Source organism: Aotus nancymaae, unplaced genomic scaffold (genome assembly GCF_030222135.1).
Source record: "Aotus nancymaae isolate 86718 unplaced genomic scaffold, 86718_ANA_hifiasm-v0.15.2.pri h1tg000008l, whole genome shotgun sequence".
NCBI lineage: Eukaryota > Metazoa > Chordata > Mammalia > Primates > Aotidae > Aotus > Aotus nancymaae.
The window spans coordinates 60,701,602-60,727,556 of NW_026988419.1; the positions used below are offsets into that span (position 1 = coordinate 60,701,602).

The 25,955-nt window shown below is 38.3% G+C and overlaps 1 protein-coding gene across 3 annotated transcripts in view; it reads right to left on the reverse strand.

Moving 5' to 3' along the window:
* The window catches only part of SLC25A12 (solute carrier family 25 member 12), a 220,230-nt gene that overhangs the window by 78,309 nt on the left and 115,966 nt on the right, over positions 1-25,955 (reverse strand). For all 3 annotated transcript variants that reach the window (XM_064373393.1, XM_021668984.2, XM_064373394.1), the window contains exon 3: positions 7,386-7,528. In XM_064373393.1, the coding sequence (XP_064229463.1) occupies positions 7,386-7,528 (143 nt within the window). The remainder of the gene's footprint in view (positions 1-7,385; positions 7,529-25,955) is intronic.

Consider the following 25,955-nt stretch of genomic DNA (forward strand, 5'->3'; position numbering starts at 1 on the left):
AAAGGTCACAAACTATCAGCTGGCAGACTGAATTTGGCCCACAGATGTGTTTTCTTCGGCGTGCAAAGTACTATTTTTTAGTTGCATTAGTTGACATTAAGAAATCACAAGATTTCCCATAAATACTCAGTTTTCTGGTTTCTTTTGAAAAATTGCAAGCTTGGACAACACTAGGTTTCCGGTCCCAAGTAGCACCGGCCCCCTGAAGACAAGCAGTCTTTCTCTTCCAGAAAGGTGACCAACCAGGGCTCATCAGTTACCTACAGACCACACTGTCCTTGTGGGTTTGAGACTCTTGTCACATAGGTTTCCAATTAAGTAGCCCTTTATTTAAAACATAAAGTCTATGGAATTTACTAAATATCTACATTTTGTCTGTCAGCATATTCGAAAAGGCAAATTATACATTCAGGCAACTTTTGAGCCAGAAGGACCCTTAGAAAGGCAAAAGTTAAGTGATCTTCCTCAAAAACATTCAGCAAATCAGTCAGTATACTTGAAGACTCCTAACTCCTGCCTTCAATTTGGAGTTTTCCCATTACTGTACACCTCCTAATCCTTTCTCAATTTTAAAGTTCTAGCTGAAAACCAGAAAGGGTATCTGGCATCTTCAGTAAGTGGACCATTATTATAAGAAACTGTTGAAGTAATACTCAGCCATCCCTCAATACTCAGTTACCTTCAGATATATTACGAAAATACACAAAAGCACCAACAACTTAAAAATTAGTCAAAAAATAGCCAGTTTTGGTGACACATGCCTGTAGTCCTAGCTACTAAGGAGGCTAAGGCAAGAGGATCACTTGAGCCCACGAGTTCGAGGCTGCAATGAGCTATGATTGTGCCACTGTACTCCAGCCTGGGTGAGAGAGTGAGACTCTGTCTCTAAAAAAGTAAATAATAAATAAGTCAACTGAGTACATTATTCAGCCTTAAAAAGGAATGAAATTCTGACATATCTTATAATATAGATGTGCCTTGAAAACATTATGCTAAGTGAAATAAGGCACACATAAAAGGACAAATACTGTATTGCTCTACATATGTAAGGCAGCTAAAATAGTAGCAATAAAAAGTGGAGTAGTGGTTATCAGGGGCTGGTTGTAGTGGAAAGAAAGAGAATGGAGAGTCATTATGTAATGGGTATGGGGTTTCAGTATGGAATGACAAAAACGTTCTGCAAATGGATATGATAATAGTTGCATAACAATGTGAATGTACTTAGCACCACTGAACTGTCCACTTAAAAACCATTAAAATGGTCAATTTTATGTTATGTATATTTTAACACAAAAAAAATAAAGTCACCTGAGGCTACCTAGGGGTGTACATTTGTCAAAGCTCAGCAAATATACCTTTGAGATTTACATTTTCTTACTATATGTAAATCTTACATTTAAAGAAAAACACTCAAAGGCTGGGCACAGTGACTCACAACTATAATCCTAGCACTTTAGGAAGCTGAGGTGGGTGGATCACTTGAGGTCAGGAGTTTGAGACCAGCCTGGCCAACATGGTAAAATCCCGTCTCTACTAAAAATACAAAAAAATTAGCCTGGCATTGGGGCACACACCTGTAATCCCAACTATTTGGGTGGCTGAGGTATGAGAATTGCTTGAACCTGGGAGGCAGAGGTTGCAGTGAGCTGAGATCATGCCACTGCACTCCAGCCTGGGTGACAGAGACACACTCAGTCTCAAAACAAACAGCAACAACAAAAACCATCAAAACAAATACTGAATACTAGTAAATAATGTGCATGCTAAAATATTTAACAAGTGTATCAATGTCTGCACTTTGAAATGTATAAAAAAAGATGGATTGATGGAAGGATAGAGGGATGGATGGATACATGAAAAAGCAAGAATAGTCAGATGTTAATAGCAGAATCTGACCAGGTGCAGTGGCTCATGTCTGTAGTCCCAGTACTTGGGAAGGCCAAGGGAGGAGGATTGCTTGAGCCTAAAAGTTCGAGACCAGCCTAGGCAACATAGAAAGACCCCATCTCTACAAAACATACCAAAATAAATAAGTATTAGCTGGGTACCAGGCAGGTACCTGTGGTCCCAACTACTTAGGAGGCTGAGGTAGGAGGATGACTTGAGCTCAGGAAGTCGAGGCTACAGTAAGCCATGATCACACCACTGCATTCCAGTCTGGGCAACAGAGTGGGACCCTGTCTCAAAAAAAAAAAAAAAAAAAAAAAAAGAATCTATGTGGTAGTCTAGGTGGTAGGTATATGCATGTTCATTATAAAATTCTTTCAACTTTCTTGAATGTTCAAAAATTTTCATAATAAAATGTTGGGGGGAATGAGGGAAAATCAGGCTACTTGAAAGTCTCTCTGATACTCTCCTCTATTTTAAGCCCACAGTCATTATATGCTTACTGCATTATAATGCAACAATATTTTTCAGAAAGTAAGAAATAGTCTGCAATGCTAACATAAAGCAAGCATTTTCCAGAATTTTCTATCTTTATTTTAAGAAACAAGGTCTCAATCTGTCTCCCAGCTGGAGAGCAATGGCTCAATCAGAGCTCACTGTAATCTGGAACTCCTTGGTTCAAGTGACCCACCCTCCTGTCTCAGCCTCCTAAGTAACTGGGACTATAGAGAAGTACCATGATGCTTGGCTAATTTTTAAATGTTTTTGTATAGATGGGGTTTTGCTATTTTACCCAGGTTGGTTTTGAACTCCTAGTCTTAGAAGATCCTCCAGCCTTCGCCTCTCAAAGTGCTGGAATCACAGGCATGAACCACCGTACCTGGCTCCAGAATAATTTTTAAAGCTCCTTTTTCCTTTATCCTGTCATGGATTCCTTTATTGCTAGAAGGTCCCAATCAAGAATTTAATAGAACAAATGCAAACTACAACCTACTAACTGTGCAGTGAAGAAACTATTGATTAGCTCACACCCTATTAGTTTTTCTTTTAATGGAGATAAGGAGGTACTTTGACTTTTTACCATATTACCCCATTGTCTTGACTTTTTAGAAAGAACATGCATTCATTTTATAACTCTGAAAAATATATTTTCTAAATTTGGTGTGTTTTTAAAAACTTTCTACAAAGTCCGCTTTCAATTTAGTGAATAGGAACTAATAAAATGACAAAATATTAATATATTAATTTTGCAATTTTTGTAACAATCAAGATTTCTCCATAAAAGGTTCCTCTATAGGCCTGCATAATATAAAGGAAAACACTTGTGAAAAAAAATAGAAGGAAAGAAAACAAGTTTTCCATATCATAGGAGAACAAAACCCCCAGATAAAATTCTGACTAGGACTAAATATAGAAACTATGGTTCTAGAAGTTACAATTTCAACGAAGCAACTGTCTAAATATCTTAGATCACACAATTATAGTCTCTGAGATCTGCATTTAATGCATAAAATCATTTTGCTTTCTATTATATTTCAGAACTTCAAAGTTTAAGCCACAATCCTACAAATAATACTTGGCTAATGACCTTACTTTTAGACAACTGATCGAGCTATTTATAACATACAATGCTGTTTTGTATGCTACATGGCTCTCTACAGCAAGCACCCATATCAAAACACTCCTACTTATTTTACTATCTATTGGGGGAAAAGGAGATGGGGAACAAGAGAGAGGGGACAGTCAGCATGCTAGAAAACATGGGGGAAGGATTGCAGAGCACAAAAGAGCATGATTTTGACCACTCCTAGACCGGCTTTTCTCACACACTTAACCAAATCACTTGAACTTGTCTATACTAGTTCCACTCATTCAGACTTGGTCTGACATGCCACCACACCTGGCTAATTTTTTTCTTTAATTTTGTAGAGATGGGGTCTCACCATGTTGTCCATACTGGTCTCAAACTCCTGGCCTGAAGCTATCCTCCCACCTCAGTTTCCCAAAATGCTGAGATTACAGGTGTGAGCCACTGTGCTCAGCACAGAATATCTTTTTAAAAGGATGATTATAAGAACAAAAATGGACTGGGTGAGGTGGCTCACGCCTGTAATCCTAGCACTTTGGGAAGACAAGGTGGGCGGATGACCTGAGGTCAGGAGTTCAAGACCAGCCTGGCCAACGTGGTAAAACCCTGTCTCTACTAAAAACCCAAAAATTGGGGCCAGGCGCGGTGGCTCAAGCCTGTAATCCCAGCACTTTGGGAGGCCGAGGCGGGTGGATCACGAGGTCAAGAGATCGAGACCATCCTGGTCAACATGGTGAAACCCCGTCTCTACTAATACAAAAAATTAGCTGGGCATGGTGACGCGTGCCTGTAATCCCAGCTACTCAGGAGGCTGAGGCAGGAGAATTGCCTGAACCCAGGAGGCGGAGGTTGCGGTGAGCCGAGATCGCGCCATTGCACTCCAGCCTGGGTAACGAGCGAAACTCCGTCTCAAAAAAAAAAAAATAAAAATCCAAAAATTAGCCAGGCATGGCGGCATGTGATGATAATTCCCAGCAACTTGGGAGGCTGAGGCAGGAGAATCGCTTCAACCTAGGAGGCGGAGGTTGCAGTGAGCTGAGATCGCACCACTGCACTCCAGCCTGGGCATCACAGCAAGACTCCGTCTCCAATGTATAAAAAAAAAAAGAAAAGAAAATGTCCTAAATGCCCTACTTTAACAATGCAACTCAACCTAAGAGAACCACATGAAGCTTCAAAGAAGATACACTACTGAGATAGAATAGAGCAAATGGTCACAAAAGGAAACATTTGAAAAGCGTGGATCTTCTGAAATCAGGTCTTAGACTAAATTACTAACAATAAATACTCTGCTAATTTCTAAAAGAGCTAAATATATATGTTACCTTTAATAATTCTGAAGAAGGAAGTCTGATAGGTATAACTAATTTTTATATGCTTCATTGTCTAATCACTATTGAAAGACCATATGATTCAACGATTCAGTAATTTATCAGCTGACTTGATATTATGAGAGAGTAGACCTAAAATGTATACAAGTTCCCCAATACCTGCCATTTATAAATGATATAAAATCTTTCCAAAACAAACATTTGCTGAACACACAGTAAATTTCACACACTGTGCGAGGTTCTATGGGACAATAAAACCGAATACGGTACTAATCCTGGACTCAAAGAACTTAGACACTAATCTTTCTATTTTAATTATTACAATAGCCAGCTAAATGGAGTCTATTGCATGCGCGTCTTGTCTCACTCCAACCCACAATTTCTCAAATCTGTTTATATCTGTGGTAATGGAGATAATTTTTAGATTACTTACTGCCTAGTTTCTTAAAGTTTGCCACATAAGCACCTCAACAGGTAGGATAAAGAACCTGGGCCCTGGAGGCCTGGGGATGTAGACTGAAACTGCCATAGCGAGCCAAAATTTTCTTTATCTAATTCATGCAAATATTACATTCACCTCCATAATGCAGCCATATATGATTTTAATGAAAATAATGATGGCTTTTCTCCCAAGTTGAGTAAACTGACACTCTCGTAAAAATACCTGAAAGACGGAGTCAAAAGCCTTCAGCCACTCCAACTTCGTGTCCCACAGCAACAAAGCAATGCCACAATCACATCAAAGTACCTGCAACACAACCCTCCCCCATCGCCATTCCCTAACACACACACACACACACACACACACACACACACACACACACACACACACCCTTAATGTTTCATGCCATTCCTGTTCCTTTTCCTGGAATTCTCGTCCCTACTTATCCAACTACTAACAAGCTTGTATTCATCCTGCCAGATTTCACTCAAGCATCACCTCTTCTGTGATGCTGTCCTGACCACCCAAACAGTTAACCATGCTTTCTTGGGTTCCCTCTGTACCTCTCATATACCTACTACAGCACTTTATTTCAGAAGTATTATTTTCTTTGTTTAGTCATCTTTCTTCTCACTAAGCTATAATCTTTTTAAGGCCAGAAGCCTCATTTAATTTATGTTTGTATTTGTAAGGCCCAACAGTGCCTGACAAATGATGGCTGTTCAATTAATGTTTGCCAAATAAATAAGTAGAGAGATAAATGAATAAGTGTCACTCCCTAAACTCTCCCCTATTTTTCATCATAGCACTTATAGCCTCCAAACATACTATAACTCACTTTTTTATTATCTTTGCGTGGCTTTTTCACTGATACATTAATAATTGCAGCACCAAGAACCATACCTGAGACATAGTAGGCACTCAATAGCTATTGAATGAATGAAAGAAATATACTTGGTTATCTGGAACTGTTCAGATTATTCAACATAAAATGTGGCTCTTCCCATGAAATACTTTTTCAAAAAAAAGAAATGCCAGTATCCTTCATAAATGCAATAAATAACACCATTTTAATAAACTTTGAATAAAATATACAGTTTAATTACACAAGTAGTATATATCAATTTTTAAAGGCTGGGCATGGTAGCTCACACCTCTAATCCCAGCAGTTTGGGAGGTCGAGGCAGGCAAATCACGTGAGGTTAGGGGTTTGAAATCAGCCTGGCCAACGTGGTGAAACCCTATCTCTCCTAAAAATACAAAAATTAGCCAGGTGTGGTGGCACATGCCTATAATCTCAGCTACTTGGGAGACTGAGGCAGGAGAATCACTTGAACCCAGGGGGCAGAGGTTGCGGTGAGCTGAGATCACGCCACTGTACTCCAGCCTGAGCAAAAGAGAGAGGTTCCATCTCAAAATATATATATATATTTATATATATTATATGTATTGGATATATATATGCATAACATGTATGAATCTTTTAAACCACACTAACTGGAGGATCCATGTTTTTTGTTTGGTCTACATTAAATTGTGCATATATTAGTACATGTTGTGCATATATATATATCCTATATATATATATATATATATATATGCACAACATGTATGAATCTTGAAACATTGGATACTGGCATTATATATACCCTATATATAATATATACAAATATATATATAATATATATATTATATATTGATATATATTATATATCAATAAATATATATTTTTTTAATGTAGACCAAACAAAACAAAACATGGATCTCCAGTTAGTGTGGTTTAAAAATTATTGGCTCAGAATTTGACCTATAAAGTAGAATAAAAGTAGAATACTTTACTGGTATCCTCATTTTTTTCAACATAAAGCTTCCCATTATTTTTCAAAAAAAAAATTTTTAATACATTCTTCATAATGATTTCTATATCCCAAAAACATATATTTATTTTTATATCCCAAAAATATATTTATTTTAAAAAACATATTTTCTAATTATGAATGAGTAAATTAATAATTACCAATTAAATGTTTACCAATATTAAAAATCTGGACACTCATAGGTAAACTTGTGGGTTTAAAAAATTTTTAACAATATATTCCAGAACATTAGTTTTCAGAAAATGCATAAAGATACTTACCCATCCTTGGTTTGATCGGCTACTCCTGCCAAGAGTTGCACAATCTTTGGGTTACTATTTGGATCATTATACAGTCCAAGATAGCGCTGAACAAAGTCTTCTGGGGTCATGTAATGTTCTCCATCAACCTCAGTACTGGCATACTAAAAAAATAAATAATGCATACTGAAAACTTACTCAATATCATTTTATAGCTAATAAATGTTTTGTGAAAAGGTCAACTAAAGGCCAGTATTAAAATCAAAGTAAAGATAATAAATGCAGAATTTTTCTCTGGATACTGAAAAATCAAATACTCAGAGACTGATTTAAAAACATTTTATAGTACTAATATATGCATAACATGTATGAATCTTGAAAACGTTGTAAGCGAAAGAAGCCAGACACAAAAGGCCATATATTATGTGACATCATTCACATGGCATGTCCACAATAGGCAAGTCTATAGAATCAGAAAGTAGAATATCGGTTGCCAGGAGCTGAAAGGAGAAGGGGAATGGGAGTTAACTGCTTATTGGGTATCACGTTTCTCTTTGGGAATGATGAAGATGATAAAAATGTTCCGGAATTAGATGTAATATCATAAAACATTGCAAATTACTTTTTAAAAAAACACTGAATTGTATACTTTAAAATCACTAAAATGATGAATTTTATGTTATGTGAATTTTATCTCAATTAAAAATACATATACTGGTAAGATAAAAGACATGAAAAAGACTAAGAAAAGTGAAAGGGCAGTCAAGATCTGAAAGTGAGAATACAGCCTCTGTAGACTCCCAGAGGCTTCCTGTCTACAAGAACACCAGGGGAACACATAATCTGCCAAACCATAGAAGTGAAATGAATGAGAAAGGCATAACAAACAAAACCTTTCATCAATCCAAGTTCCAATAGCTGGAAAAATGAAATAAATTAAAATATTCTTTGACATCAGTAATTTTTTACATCAATAATTTTCAAAAATAAAATAATGCCTGCATCAAAGAAACTCATATTTTAAGGGTTTTATATACTATGGGATGACCAAACATGAACAACCAAAGCTTTTCTCCTTGAGTTGCATCAGACTGATTGTTACTTCAGTCAACCAACAAAGCAGTAAGATCAGAACTAAAGAATACAAGGGCTCACAAAACGTCAAGAATGAAAAATTAAAATGAAAATCTACACCAGGGTCTGGCCCATGGTCGTAAAATTGTGGGCCATCCAAATGAAGTGAAAATTCTACAAATTTTCAGAGAGAAAAACCAGGTCACATATGAAGAATCATGCATCGAGGGCATCATGTCCTCAAGAACCCTGCTTTTTTTCCCTTAGCACTTCTAACATACTTTATATTTCACTATGTTTATTGTCTATCTGCCAATTAGAATGTGTCACAAGGGAAAGAATCTTTGTCTGATTTGTTTACTAATATATCCCAAACACCAAGAATGATGCCTGGCTTATAGTAGGCACTCAGTAAATATTTGTCAAATGAATAATTCAATTGGTAATAGGAACACAAATAACTAGGCAAATGAAAAATTTGGTAATTTTTAACTATGAGAAATTAGTTTTATTATGCAAAAACAGAAAATATTATCATAATCCATGATGGATCAAAATAAACAGTATTTATAGTCATAATAATATAGATATCAAATGTTAATTTAGTAAAAATTATAAATAGGCCAGGCGCAGTGGTTCATGCCTGTAATCCCAACACTTTGGGAGGCCAAGACAGGCAACTGCTTGAGCCCAGGAGTTCAAGATCGGCCTGGGCAACATGGCAAAACCCCATCTCTACAAAAAATACACAAATCTGATGGGCATGATGTCACATGCCTGTAGTCTTAACTACTCAGGAGGCTGAGGTGGGAGGACTGCTTGAGCCTGGGAGGTGGAGGCTGCAGTGAGCCATGATCATGTCACTGTACTCCAGCATGGGCAACAAAGCAAGACCCTGTTTCAAAAATACACACACACACACACACACACACACACACACACACACACAGAGGAATGGGAGAGGAATGGGATAAGGAGGTTAAGACTTCAGCTACTGTAACAGAAAGTAAAAAATGTCTAGAAATATCAATATAGAAATGTGAAGGGAAACAGCAAAAGAAATATCTAAAATAAATACAACTGGTTATTTCTGGGAAGTGAGATGGGGAAGAAGAATCAGGGCAAAGGATTGTTGGTTTGCTTTCTGGTCAAGTACTGCAAACGTCTCCATTTATGGATGTGACTAAACAAAGCCACCTGTTTTTTCACTGAGAAAAGGTTAGGCCAGGCACCGAGGCTCACACCTGTAGTCCCAGCACTTTGGGAGGCTGAGGCAGCCAGATCACCTGAGGTCGGGAGTTCAAGACCAGCCTGACCAACATGGAGAAACCCTATCTCTACTAAAAATACAAAATTAGCCGGGTGTGGTGGTGCATGCCTGTAATCCCAGCTACTTTGGAGGCTGAGGCAGGAGAATCTCTTGAACCCGGGAGGCAGAGGTTGTGGTGAGCTGAGATCACGTCATTGCACTCCAGCCTGGGCAGTGAGCCAAGATCGTGCCATTGCACTCTAGCCTGGGCAACAAGTGCAAATTCCATCCCCCCACCAAAAAAAAAAAAAAAAAAAAAAAAAAAACACCACAGAGACTGCTACCACAAGTGCTATATCAGCCTATCAGCCTGCATAAGAAGTAGCCCAGAGGCTGGGCACAGTGGTTCATGCCTGTAATCCCAACACTTTGGAAGGCCAAGGCAGGCATATCACTTGAGGTCAAGAGTTCGAGACCAGTCTGGACAACATAGTGAAATGCTGTCTCTATTAAAAATACAAAAATTAGCCAAGCGTGGTGGTATGCACCTTTAGTCCCACTACTTGGGAGACTGAGGTGGGAGAATCACTTGAACCTGGAAGGCGGAGGGTACAGTAAGCTGAGATTGCGCCACTGCATTCCAGCTTGGGAAATAAAGCAAAACCCTGTCTCAGGAAAAAAAAAAAAAAAAAAGTAGCCCAGGGGTTGCTTGATGACTTGTGATACAGAACAAAAATAAAAAGAAGTAGCCCAAAGTAGACATTTTTTTTTTACTAGTTAGTGCTACCAAAAGCATTCAAGAAATATCACCCCAAAATAAAGTTATGTCCTCATTACATGATTATAAAAGCCGTTCTTGAAGGGGTTTTGGGTTTAAACCCTAGCTCTACTACTCACCCTCTGTGAGTTCCTAGACCAGTTTATTTTCCTCCCAGGCCTCTAGATATTTCACACACTTACACAATGAGGACAAAATAATCTTTGAAATTTCAAAACAATAAATATATAAACATAGGATAAAGAAAACAAGTTTCAAAATAATGAGTATATAAACCTAGGATAAAGAAAAAGCAAACTGTTAAGATATTTATACTAATAGTAAGTAGATTCTATCAATTCCTGACAATTGCTTCTCTGTTTTTTGACTGGAGTGCAGTGGTGCAAACTCAGCTCACTGCAATCTCCACCTCCTGGGTTCAAGCGATTCTGTCTCAGCCTCCTGAGTAGCTGATGTACAACATAACTGGACATGTTCCACCAAGATCGCAAAACCACTAGAGTCAAGAACAGCAGGAGTGAGGAAAGGCACAACATGAAGAAGACTGCAGCAATTGGAAAGAAGGATGAACACAAGGAAGTCTAAAACTAGACTGTAAGGAGACTGACAAGTTAGCTACTAGTTACTGTTACTAGTTCCGTCCACCAGTAAGCAGAATATGAGTTGCAAACAATGGTATGAGAAATATACTATCGGAACCAAAAAGGAGTGATTCATTTTCAGGACTGGTGGGATGGGGCCGGGGAATGGAGGGAGAAAGGCAACACTTGGAATGGACCTTAAAAGTTAAATCCAATTTCAATTGCAAGTGGAGAGAATGAGTATTTGAAGCTAAAAAAAAAAAAAAACTACATGAACAAATGTTGAAATAAAAAATACCTTTTTTTCTTTTCTGGGAGAAGGGTTAGTTGGAGAGAGAAATGGTAATAAAAAGAGCGCATACAAATATATATAGTAGAAAAGGCAGTTTGAGACCAAAGAGTGAAACACTTTGAATGCTAAACAGAAGAGTCTGAATTTTATTCTGTGAGCCGTGGGTCACTATTAAAAGCTTTAGAAGAAAGGAAAAACATAATCCGATATGTGCGATTCCTGATGGCAACATGAAAGTTGAGTAGAGGAGAGAGGAACTAACTTGGGACAGGGAGACTAAGAAGTGGCTATTACAAAGATACAGGTGAGGCCGGGCGCAATGGCCCACACCTGTAATCCCAGCATTTTGGGAGGCTGAGGCAGGTGGATCACGTGAAGTCAGGAGTTCAAGACCAGCCTGGCCAACATGGTGAAACCCCGTCTCTACTAAAAATACAAAAATTAACCAGGTGTGGTGGTGGGCGCCGGTAATCCCAGCTACTCGGGAGGCTGAAGCAAGAGAACTGATTGAACCCAGGAGGTGGAGGTCCCAGAGCGCCGAGATCTTGCCATTGCACTCCAGCCTGGACAAGAGGGAAACTCCGCCTCAAAAAAGAATGAAATAGTGTCCTTGCAGCAACATGGATGCAGCTAGAGGCCATTATCCTAAGCAGAATTAAGGCAGAAACAGAAAACCAAATATCCCATGTTCTCATTTTTAAGTGGGAACTAAATATTTATTGGATATGAGGCAGAAGAACAGGGTCTGGAGGCAGGGAACCTAACTAAGGCCATTTCACACCGACCTAACACCGACCTCCTAGAACTAAACTTAAAGGAAAACCCCAACTTTTCACAACTAAGTAACAAAAGCACTAGAACCTACTCCCTTTGCAAACTCCCACCTTTTCTACTAGGCAGATGGGAAACTGGCTGTTCGCAACCAATCAGACTAACTGCAGGCAGAGTCTTTGTTTGCATAGAAGTGTAACTTTGTAACTTTGCCTTAGCCACCTGACTGGTTGCTTTTTCGCAACCAATCAGATGTTTGCACAGGAGTGCGACCTTTGTAACTTCACTTCAGCCTGATTGGTTGCTTTGTGCAACCAATCAGGCCAACTGTGGGCCAGCACTTCATTTACATGAGGTGAGCACCAAGTGGCCAATGGGAAACCTCTAGGAGGTATTTGGACCCAAGAAGATTCTGTACCCAGGCCCTTAATCCGCTGCTCGGCAGCTCCCACACAGTGGAGTGTACTTTCGTTTTCAATAAATCCCTGCTTTTGTTCTTTCGTTGCTTCATTCTTTCCTTGTTTTGCTGGGCATTTTGTTCAATTCTTTGTTCAAAATGCCAAGAACCTGGACAACTTGAAGTCAAGACCCTCTACCGGTAACAGGTACACACAGACGTAAAGACGGGTATAATAGACACTGGGGACTACAGAGCAGAGAGAGAGAGAGAAAGGGCAAGGGGTGAAAAAAATCCTGTTTGGTACCATGCTCACTACCTGAATGACAGAATCTACAGAAGCCCAAACCTCAACATCACACAATATGCCCTTGTAACAAACCTGCACATGAACCTCTTGAATCTAAAATTTTAAAAAATTTAAAGTACACTGTACATAAGGAATCTCCAACATTCCATACATACAGTGTACTTTAAATAATGTAAAGAATGTCAACATTCTTGACTTTAAAACTATCAGGAAATAAAGCAGCCTTAGCACAAACCACAAAGGCCACAGCAGCTAACAGGGAAAACAAATACTTTAGTTGACATGTACTGAAACAGGCTTTGCCAGTATCTGGGGTTATAAATGATGCCAGAGAACCACTTACCCTGAAGTATTTTGCCAGTGTTTTCTCCAGCTCTCCTAGTCTATTTTAACTTAATTTTAGCTGAAAGATAGAGTGTATAGCTCAGAGGGAAAAAGCATTAGGCTTCTCTCATCCATAAAGAGTCAGTACTTGACTTCTACAGGAGACAGTTAACTAATTAACTCATTAAATTAGAGACAATTACTTGGCAATGTCTGTAAGCCTGTTGCCTCACCAGCAGAACCAAAGAGGGAGTTTAGAACTGAAACTAGAATCTATTTATCCACAGTCAGTCAAAAATGCTAAAATATTTCAGGTATTATGCTAATAGAAAAAAGCTGGTACCTCAAAAATTGGTGATATATTTAAGTCAGAGGGTTTTGTTTGTTTTTTAAACAGGGTCTCTTTCTGTCACCCAGGCTGGAGTGCAGTGGCCGGATGACGGCTCACTGGAGCCTCGACCTCCCAGACTCAAGTGATCCTCCCACCTCAGCCTCCTGAGTAGCTAGATCCAGAGGTACGTGCCACCATGTTCAGTTAAGTTTTTTAATTTTTATTTTTTGTAAAGATGGGGGTCCCACTATGTTGTCCCCCAACACAAACACATTTAGTTTATCAAGCAATTTAATTGTTTCATAATATAATTTTCATTTTGTTCCCATCTTTTCAAAAGATGAACTAAAATGACTTTGGATGAAATTACCCAAATATGTCTATACTCCATATAACTTTAGAGTTAATCATTTGCCATTTCAAAGATATCTCTTAAGCAGTTGTAAATTCCTCTTGGACAAGAAGTCAAGGACATATGAAAGACACTGACATAAAGTAGCTGACAGTATCTGAAATGTATCTGAAATAGCTGGTCCATTTTCTTGATTAAACTTTTTCCAAACCCAACTCAAGTATTTGAAATGTAAAAGATCATATAGCTTTGACATTTCCAGAAATATTTAAATTTACGTTGACTATATTTCCCAGGCATGTGCCTGGGAAAGCCTTGGCCATTCTAAAGCTTGAGAAATAAAATAGATCTTATGAGAGATTAGAATCCTCAAACATTTAATCAAAATTATTGTTTATAAAAGATGGCAGGGTTTCATATATAGATGTGTATTGTGTATCATAATGACACTGAACTACCTCTAGCTCCAAATGAAAAGATCATGCCACTTAAAAATGTTTTGCCTACCAAGCCAACAGATCAACATACCAAGGCTTCAAGTGACTGGAATAAACTGGATAGCAGTAACTCCTTTGCAGTTTACCAAATTTAACCTTAAGTGACCTTTAGGATGTATGCAACCACCTGCGCACTGTGGCTCACGTCTGTAATCCCAGCATGCTGGGAGGCCGAGGTGGGTGGATCACGAGGTCAGGAGTTCAAGACCACCCTGGCCAACATGGTGAAACCCTGTCTCTACTAAAAATACAAAAATTAGCCAGGCGCAGTGGTGGGCACCTGTAAACCCAGCTACTCGGGAGGCTGAGGCAGGAGAACTGCTTGAACCCAGGAGACGGAGGTTGCAGTGAGCCAAGATTGTGCCATTGCACTCCAGCCTGAACAACAAGAGCAAGACTTCCATCTCAAAAAAAAAAAAAAAAGGATGTATGCAACCTATGTTATTATGTGAACTACGCATTACAAAGACTCACAAACAACCCTGAATATCCATTAAGAAAAAAAAGTTAAGATGGGCACGGTGGCTCACACATGTAATCCCAGTACTTTGGGAGGCTGAGGTGGGTACATCAGGAGGTCAGGAGATCAAAATTAGAACATTCTATATAAAGAAACCCCACCTTTACTAAAATACAAAAAATTAGCCAGGTGTGGTGGCTGCACACCTGTAGTTCCAGCTACTTGGGAGGCAGGGGACTCACTTGAACCTGGGAGGTGGAGGTTGCAGTGAGCTGAGATCACACCACTGCACTCCAACCTGGTGACAGAGAAAGACTATCTTAAAAAAAAAAAAAGAAAGAAAGAAAGAAAAAAAAAGTTAACTTAAAATTCAATTATTTGAATGAGTAAAAAGCCCAAATACTCGAAATGATACAAATTACTTGTTTAAATAATTTCAATTCGTAAACAGATCCTTTGATGTTTTATATCTCTAAAAGATAGTCCAGAGACTATAAAGAAAAATTCTGATGTATTGTGACTACAAAACTGGTTACTTTAAAAAAATTATATGGTGTATCAAGATAAAGGATTTTTCAAGTACGCACACAAAAACTAAGGCAATATATCTAGAAACACTGGATTTTAAGCCAAAAATCTGCTGAGATAACCTTTTAGGTTATTCCGCATTCATTTTGAAACTGTGTGCTGGGCACTATGCCTGGTACCTGGTATTGGGGATGCAAAGATCAACAAGACACAGCACCTGCTGTCAAGTAGCTCAGAGATGATGGCATCATGGACACTAAAACTGGGCCAGAAAACTTGGGTTCTAAATTCCTGTGCCGTTAACTCGAGAATTTTTGGGCAAAACATGCAGATTCTCAGAGGCTCTTCTCTAACATGGGTTTGCAGAAAAAATGCTGTCCTATTGTGAGGCAAAAGTGACATCTTGAACACCAAAGTACTTGGAAATTGTAAAATATATGCATATTGAAATAATTACTATAAAATGCTTAGAAACAGAAAAGCATAAGATCTCAATTTCCCTCCTTGCTTAGTGAATTTTTCTGCTTTTGCCTAAACATGAAGAAATTATTGTTCTAATCTTTCATCTTTCTCCAAGACAAAGTTTCCCTGGTTGGCTTCCAGGATTCCTGGGCTTATCACGAGATCAGTCCTGACTGGTCAAGGCAGCTTTATCTCTGTCTAACCAACATGCGGCTGTAATATGAGTCAAAACAAACTGTTCCTCCATGACTTTGTTCCAACTGAGATGAACTGACATTTTCAGATCTTAATGTCCTTTCAATTTCAGTAACTCAAATGACAATGTCATGAAGTTCAGTAACTATAGGTATCTCAGAGCATTTTTCTCACATAGAAAAATGAATTATTTGAATAATAAAACAGGACAATATGTACCAAGGCAAGAATTGAGCACATGAAGCTAGTTCTCTTGCTGTCCTTCACTATTACGGCTCTTATTTCCAACAGAAGCCAAATTTAGTCAGGAATGCATGCTCTTTTACTACATAAGCACTCTGCATAAGGAGCAAAGACCACAGCAGACCTGACACACAAACCCTCTTACAATAGTACAATGTGTAATTTGCTTTATTTTATTATGTTGGGCTCAATTAGAATAAAAGAGCATTCTATCATAAATAATATTTTATGAGAAAAAATTATTTTAAACACATATGGCCATTTTGACTTTTTAAAAACTTTATTAAGCCATATTAATTTTTAAAAATAGGGATTTTAATTAGTAACATAAAATTTTTCCGATGTTACTAAAATCTACTACATGTATGTTAGGGAAAAGCAGTTGTATCTAACGTTAATTAGGACTTTCAGTTGCGTATTTTGCATATAGTAGAAACAAAACCTTTTATTGATTTTGCTAAAAGAAAATTCTTCAGAGCTCTGCCTTCCTAACTCAGATTGCTTCCATGAATACTATGTGCTTATTTTTGTTGTTGTTTTAACATATTTTCATGGTCCACTACAGTAAGCCCTACTGTCAGCTACTGAACAATGCAATTTCTAACACAGCAGGGAGATCAAGACCCTTATTAATCACTGAAATCAACTGAAGCTACCATAATAAACCAGATCTACCGAAGCAATTTTTCCCTCAAAATAACCAAAAACCTTGGAAATAAAATAATGACCCAAAAAACCTAATAACTAGAACTAGAATGCTTCCCAGGGCAAATTAAATGGAATAATTAATTGCATTATTCCTTAAATAACTACTTCAATCTCTTAGTCTAAGTAACCATGGGAACATACAAGAGCATATATATGTATAAGCCTGGGCAAATCATGTCACTTTGACAATCAAGGTGCTGCTCCTAGGAGAATGGAATGCCTTAATGTTGATAAGCCTTGATTAAATACCAAGATTTTTACCAGAGAGAAATAACCTTTACCAAAATAGAGTGCAGAAAGTATTAAAAGATCTAAGAAACAGATCAACCAAATGCAATGTATGAACCTGGCTTGAATTGTTTTTAACAAAGCTACTTAAAAATATATGAAACAATCAGAGAACTTCAACACTCAAAGGAAATTGATGATAAGACATTTTTTTAGGTGTGATAATGGTATTATGGTTTGGTTAATTTTCCAGAGTCTTTTTAGATATACATACTGAACTATTTATGGATACTGCAATATGATGACTGAGAACTGCTTCAAAATAAGCCAGTGTGGCTGTAATACAGATGAAGCAAGATTAGCCATGATAATTGGTGATGCTGAATGACAGATATATGATGATTCATTAATGTTAATTTAAAACCTTTTTAGTTTTTTGAGATGGAGCCTCCCTCTGTCACCCAGGCTGGAGTGCAGTGGCACAACCTTGGCTCACTGCACCCCTCTGCCTCCTAGGTTCAAGCGATTCTCCTGCCTCAGTCTCCTTAGTAGCTGGGATTACAGGTGTGTGCTACCACCCCCGGCTAATTTTTGTATTTCTAGTAGAGATGGGGTTTTACCACGTTGGCAAGGCTGGTCTCAAACTCCTGACCTCAAGTGAGCCACCTGCCTTGGCCTCCCAAAGTACTAGGATTACAGGTGTAAGCCACCACACCCAGCCTCAATTCATATTTTAGATTCCGAGGGTATATGTGCAGGTTTGTTACAAGGGAATATTGTGTGATGCTGAGGTATGGGGTATGATCCCACCACCCAGACAATATACATAGTTCACAATAGTTTTCCAACCCTGTTCCCCTCCCTCTTTTCTCCCTGTAGTCATCCATGGTATCTATCATTATTCTATTTTCACTAGATTTGTAATGTTTGAAATTTTTCATCCAAGTTTTTAAAAGGCTACAGAAAAATAATTAAATAATTGTTGACATACTAACATACCTGTATCTCCAAATAATATTAAGTAAAAAAGGCAAATTGCATTAAAATATATAAAGCAAGACTCTTCCATTCACTATATATCCTTGAACAAGTTACTTAGCCTTCCTGGGGCTTAGTTTCTTCATCTGTAAAATGGAAATACTAATAGTACCTACCTTATAGAGTTGTTCTGAGGATTAAACGTGATGATTTATATATAAAACACTTAAAATAGTGCCTGATACATAACAGTGACACAGTAAGCATTAGCAATTATGTTTATTAAAACCACAAAACCCCATATTTTCTATGTAAATGTATGGGGAAAGATCAGAAAGAAACATGACCAAGAACAATGGTTATCTCTTAGGTGGCAGGGAATTACTGGCGTTTGGGGTAGAGCTCAGGAAGGACTTCAAGCCTTCAGCTTTATATAGAATGTTCTATTCAAGCCTTCAGCTTTATATAGAATGTTCTAATTTTTTTTTTTTTTAAAAAAAAACAATGTATTGATGTAAGGGATGTGTAGTTTAAGTAGCTCTAGGCTATGAGTCCTTTAAGAACAGGGATGCCTTATCGATTCTCATACCTCTAGCACCTAGCACAGTACCTGGCTCTCTGTAGGACAATCAATAGCCATCTGTGTTGAACAGAGCTGCTCAAAATACTAAGCCATGGGATGGGAGGAATAGCGTGAGGACAGAAAAGATATTTTTCTAGTGGAAGATGCTTTCAGAAATTTCCACCATAAGAAAAAATACTAGAAAGAAGACTAAGAGGTATCTGAAGAAAAAATGAGGTGAGGCTACATTTCTTCTTCAGGGGTCCTAATTTTGGTTATTTATTGTCATTTCACTTAAGGTATTTTTGCAGATAGTATGAGAGCTGCACTGGAATGTTCTATAAAGCTATCAAATACAGCAGTGTTGACTTGGAGACACAGAATTTCTTGCCATCTCTGTCTCCTAGCCTCCCTGAGCCACTCCCAGGCTTCCAGGTTTTCCAGTCCCTTATATGCTATACATGAACAGTTCTTGATTTTCATGTGCCTAGCTTTCCTTCCCCTCTTCTTCTGGTAACTGCATGCTAATTTTTCTTTAAGATACACACCTCCCTCACTCTTCATTTACACAGATCATTCAAGTGGGGATGACTCAACTGAACAGTTCCAGAGGTGAGCATGTGAACCAGATCTGGCCAATGAGAGAACTGCCTCCTTCTAGTACATGGGTTTTTTGGAGGTGTTGGAGAGGGCAATAATTCCTAGACTTAACTCAGAAATTAGAGAAAATGCACCTTCTTTCTGCTGAAAGTGCTGAATGGGTAGGATTTTAATCTGGGGATGCTCCACATGGCAAAACCTGTTTGAGAATGAAGTTAGCACAACAGAAACCAAAACTAAGAGATGAGAAGTGCATGATCCCTGGTGATAGCAGTTAAGCTCCTGAACCACTCATGGCTAGAGCCAGTACATTCTCGGCCTATGCAAGTTCAACCAAAATTTCTGTCACTGAAGACTGAAATAGTCCTAACATATTTTCAAAAGGTGTGTTTCTTCCAGTTCTAGAAACCCAATGCTGTCCATAGCAATGGTTTCAGTGGAAGATGCTTTCAGAAATTTCCATGGTACTAAGAGAAATCTGCACAGAACAGGGAGGTGGTGATTCTTAAAAAGAAAAGAAAGTTACGCACAAAAAAAATTATGTATTTTTTCAAGTCTGTGTCTTGGGATTTCAGAGCCTGTGGTTGGACTGTTATTCTTTTTCATGTCCAGACTGACTGATTAAAGTTTCAGAAGAAAACTCTGCAAACATCTTCCATGGTCTCTTAGGTCTCCCAGCCTTAGACTATGGCTATACAGCACCTTGGAACCTCATAGACTTGAGATAAATTACCTCTTAAGTTGTTATTTCTGAATATAAGTATTTGTCAAGAACTTCAGATGCAAGTTTCAAGAATGTAAGTAATTAACTATTATACGTACACAATCATAAATACATATTAACACAATAGTCTCTTAACTAGGTCCAGCACAGTCATCTGAAGAAGACAAGAGACTCAGATCTTAATCAGGAAACAAACAAACAAAACACCCTCATCTCAATTTAGAAGAGAAGGAAAGAGACAAGGAACTAAGTTTTATTTGGTTCTGCATAGTTTACATGTTATTTTATTTAATCTTTAGAACATCCCTATGTGCTAGGTGTAGTTAACCCTTCTCAGACAGATGAGAAAACAGGCTCCAAAAGTAATGTAAACACCCGAGGCCAAAAGGTTTCAAATGAAGATTCAAACCCAGGTTAGACTACAAATCCCACATAGGCTCCAGGTACACTCTGCTGCCTCTTGGATGAAAAGGAGTTTCATTCAGCTCAAGATGTCCTAGGAACTCTATAGACAGGAGGATATTAAATTGGAAGAATCACTGTCTACTCAAAGCAGTCATCCATAAGCAAGCACAGAAATGCATAAGAAACAGTTTATATAGCAATATGATCCATTGAAACTATAAATTTAATCATTCCACTCCCAAGGTGAACAACGTTCACTGGTTTTCATGCTGGTGTCAGAACAAAAATCAAAATTCTTCTTCATGGTCTACACAAGGCCCTGCTTGACGTGGCTCCTTCCGCCTCAACTCTCACAGTCCATTCACCCCCATACTTACTTACCAATGCTTCAGGCACACTGGCCTTTCTGTGTGTTGAACACATAAAACCCTTTTCTATATCTAAGTCTTCGCACATGTTAGCCCTCTGGAATTCTCTCCACCACCTCACCTCACTCACTTAGTTCTCAGCTCTTAATGTTGCCTCCTTAGGGCCCTTCACTGACCACTCTCTTGAAAAATGATTTTTAAAATGATGTCTCTTCTCATCATTCTGTTTATTTCCTTGGACGTGTCACAATGTGTAGTAAACTTTTTTTTTTTTTTTTAAAGAGACAGGGTCTTACTGTATCAGGCTGGAGTGCAGTAGCATGATCCTAGCTCATGGTAACCTCAAACTCCTGGACTCATGTAATATTCCTGCCTCAGCCTCCCTACTAGCTAGGACCATGAGCATGTGCCACCATGCCTAGCTAATTTTTCTTTTTTTTTTGTAGACACAAAATCTCACTTTGTTGGCCACGCTGGTCACCAACTACTGGCCTCAAGTGATCCTCCTGACTCAGCCTCCCAAAGAGATAGGACTACAGGAATAAGCCAGTGTGCCCAGCCAATCTGTCGGCTTTTTCTTTCTTTCTTTTTTTTTTTTTTTTGCCCAAAGATGGAATCTTGCTCTGTAGCCCAGGCTGGAGTGCAGTGGCACAATCTCAGCTCACTGCAACTTCCGCCTCCCGGATTCAAGCAATTATCCTACCTCAGCCTCCCAAGTAGCTAGGATTACAGACACCCACCACCACGCCCAACTAATTTTTGTACTTTTAGTAGAGGTGGTTCGGAGTTTCACCATGTTGGCCATGTTGGTCTCGAACTCTTGACCTCATGATCTGCTCTGTGGGCCTTTTTATTGTCTGTCACACCCCTAGAATGTGAGGTTCTATGCCAGGAGCAGTGGCTCATATCTGTAATCCCAGCACTTTAGGAGGCTGAGGCAAGTAGATCACCTGAGGTAAGGAGTTTGAAACCAGCCTGGCCAACATGGAGAAACTCCGTCTCTACTAAAAACACACAAAAAAAATTAGCCGGGTATAGGGGCACAAGCCTATAATCCCAGCTACACAGGAGGCTGAGGCAGGAGAATCGCTTGAACCTGGGATGTGGAGGAGGATGCAGTGAGCCGACATTGGGCTCTTGCACTCCAGCCTGGGCAACAAGAGCAAAACTGTATCAAAAAAAAAAAAAAAAAGGAATGTGAGGTTCTCCTTCACTGAACTCCTTTGTCTTGTCCCTAGTCTCACTAAACTGCTCTATCTTATCTCTATAAAGGTAGAACCTAGTACAGTGCTTACCCTGGCATATAGTAGGCAATTAAAAATGTATTGATTGGTAGAACATCACATGGCATTTAATAACACTAATTTTCTTATCTTTTCAATTATTTTCCAATTCTGCTTGAGTCAAGGACAAAGTCTTACTATGGTGCTACTCTGCCTTTAATGCTAATACTGTTTGTTTTTTTAATGAGAACTCTATATAATTTGTGGCAAATACTTTCTAAAGTAAAGATAGGTCTGGCTCATGCCTGTAATTCCAACACTTTGGGAGGTCGAGGTGGGTGGACCATCTGAGGTCAGGAGTTCAAGACCAGCCTAACCAACATGGTGAAATCCCATCTCTGCCAAAAATACAAAAATTAGCTTGGCATGGCGGCATGTGCCTGTAATCCCAGGGGAGGCTGAGGCAAGAGAATTACGTGAACCCAGGGAGGCAGAGATTGCAGTGAGCCAAGATCACGCCACTGCACTCTAGCCTGGGTGACAAAGTGAGACTCTGTCTCAATCAATCAATCAATAAAGTAAAGATAAATGTTATCATCTTCAATTTCCACATTTCTGAGGAACTAGTGAAAACCCTTAATTATAATAGCATGGCTAATAAAACTATAGCTCCTTTTCTGTGTGTCTCATGATGGGTTTATTCAATCCAAATTATGCTGAGAAATCCTCTTCTAGCTTCAGGCTCTAAATTGCTAAATTCTTACTTTTTAAATTACTCACTTGCTCAAAGCTTAATACATACACATTGAGACTATTTTTATTTTCCTCTTTATTCTTCCAAGTTAACAACCTAATATTTATCCATTCATATCTTTCTCAATCCTCATTAAATCATATGCCAACATATTTATATATAAACATTACATACAACATATGTGAAATGACTTTGTTTTACAAATCAGAATCATGTTATGTATACTTATTTGCATCTTTCTCACTTAATAGTACATTGGAAAATTTCTCTAAATTGGTGATATAGACCTAACTCATTCTTTTTGGTATCTGCCTAACTTTCATAGTATGGTTATTCCATAAGTCTTCTATTACTCCTCTTTAGTATAACAGCTTTTTTTTCTTTTGAGACAGGGTCTCACTCTGTCACCTAGGCTGGAGTGCAGTGCTGCAGTCACAGCTCACTGCAGCCTCAAACTCCCAGACTTAGGTGATCCTCAGCCTCCCAAGTAACTGGGACTATAGGCTCATGCCACCACATCCAGCAAGGTTTTTGTATTTTTTTTTTAAGAGATAGGGTTTTGCCATGCTGCCCAGGCTTTTTTTTTTTTTTTTTTTTTTTTTAAGAAAAATTCAGTGCTGCAGTTAACCCTGTACATGTATATTCTTATATTTTTACAAGTATTTTTATTTTTCTGGGATAGATAATCCAAAAGAAAATACCATTGTTTGTTCAAATGATATTTTCTTTTTATTTTAAACCATTGCCAGATTCTTTCCAGAGTCTTTGTTTTCACAAGTAATGTATCACCCTTTAATACTTGATAATCTTATTGTTACTCTAATATTGTGGTACACATCCCACACTTTTGGAAACACAGCTCTAATGTGTATTTCAACAGAGTAAGGGTCTCCTGCTAAAAGCCCTGCTTTATTCCCTTCTCAGTTCCAGCCTACTGCCAAAAGTAACTAAATAAACTATTTGAATAAAAGAACACATCTTTCCATTAAAAATTAATATGTTATTGTAAAAACCCTAAGGAGGGCCGGGCGCGGTGGCTCAAGCCTGTAATCCCAGCACTTTGGGAGGCCGAGGCGGGTGGATCACAAGGTCAAGAGATCGAGACCATCCTGGTCAACATGGTGAAACCCCGTCTCTACTAAAAATACAAAAAATTAGCTGGGCATGGTGGCGCGTGCCTGTAATCCCAGCTACTCAAGAGGCTGAGGCAGGAGAATTGCCTGAACCCAGGAGGCGGAGGTTGCGGTGAGCCGAGATCGCACCACTGCACTCCAGCCTGGGTAACGAGCGAAACTCCATCTCAAAAAAAAAAAAAACAAAACAAAACAAAAAAACCCTAAGGAGGAAACACTCTTTGCTTTACATTAACAGTATCTTCTCCTCTTTATTCTCTAACCTAAAATAAGACAGGAAAAAAAACACATTTTCATAATTTTATAGGAGATACAATCTTCATTGTTACACTGGTGATAATGAAAAAAGAACAAAATTAAAATAATATTTGAGGTCTACATTTCAGTAAATTTTTGATCTGGCATATATAGTTGCAGTCTTAACGTATATTGCCTTTATCATACAAGACACCAGCAAACAAAAGAAGCCTATTAACTAAAAAGAGAGAGAGATTAAAAAATAATTCATTTAAATGTTTTTGATAAATCTACTTTGCCACAAGGGACAGACAAAATTAACTCTTCATTTAGAAATTTGTCAGACTTAAACAGCCAGTGATGTTCCTGCTGTCCCACCTCACCTCCTTCTTCACTGCTTCTATTGTCTCCTTTTGCTACTGTATATTGCTGATGTAGCTGAATTGGATCAATGACAGTGTGTGGGTGAGAGAGGTTAAAAGAAGAAAAGGATAAATCAAGAAATGACAGTTTTAAGGGTGGTAACGGTAAAATCTTAGCTTGAAATGGTTGTAAAATTACAGCATAGCCTAACACATAAGAATTCATTTGTTGTACTCCAATTTCATGAACTTGGCAGGGTGGAGGTGGGCAGAAAAAAGCAGAATCTTAGTGCATGTGGTTGTTGTTTTTTAACTAATAGAAACATAGCTCATCAAAACTTGAGAAGCAATGAACACAGGAAAAATGAACCTATTTCCCTATATTCAAAATAATAATGCTCTTATAAAGACCTTCTCATGAACTCTCATACCAATTCTCATGTAATTTCAATAAACATAAATATATAGATAAGCCAGTTGCCAGTTACTTATAGATAAGCCAGTTACTTTCTTTTTTCCTTTTTTTTTCTTCCTTTCTTCTAGACAAAGTCTTGCATTGTAACCTCAAACTTCTGGGCTCAAGTGATCCTCTCACCTCAGCTTCCAGAGCAGCTAGGACTTCAAGCATGCACCACCACACCCAGCTAAATTGATAAATATATAATTTTTGTAGCCATGGAATCTTGCTTTGTTGCCCAGGCTGGTCTTGAACTCCTGGCCTCAAGTGATCCTCCCATCTCAGCCTCCCAAAGCACTGGAATTACAGGTATAAGCTACTGTACTCAGCAGATATACCAGTACTTTCAAATAAAAACATATACATACATATATGGTTTGGAGGGTTTTTTTTTGAGACAGCAAGTCTCTCTCTTGTTGCTCAGGCTGGAGTGCAGTGGCACAATCTCAGCTCACTGCAACCTCCGCCTCTTGGGCTCAAGTGATTCTCCTGCCTCAGTCTTTCTATTAGCTGGGATTACAGGTGTGTGCCACCATACCTGGCTAATTTTTTATATTACTGGTAGAGACAGGGTTTCACCATGTTGCCCAGGCTGGTCTCGAATTCCTGACCTCAACTGATCCACCTGTCTTGGCCTCCCAAAGTGATAGGATTACAGGTATGAGCCACCACACCCGGCCATTTTATTTTTTACAAATGACTTTTGAGCCATGGCTCAAAAGTTTAACAAGATATTCTTATTTGAAAGTAGGAATTTTTCTTGACTATTTATGAACTTAGTTAATGCCACAGATCTATATTCTACAAAGAGTTTTCGACTGTATTCTAAAATTTAAATCTCTTTGTAGACTTTAGCTCAAATAATTCTAAACTCAAATGACCCCAAAATCCTACCCAAATCAAATCATACTAACAGAATAATCTATATTTTAACCTTTAACTATACCCTTTTTGTGAAACTCTTACTTTAAACTTTCATGGGATGATTCTCCCTATTTCTCCTCCTCC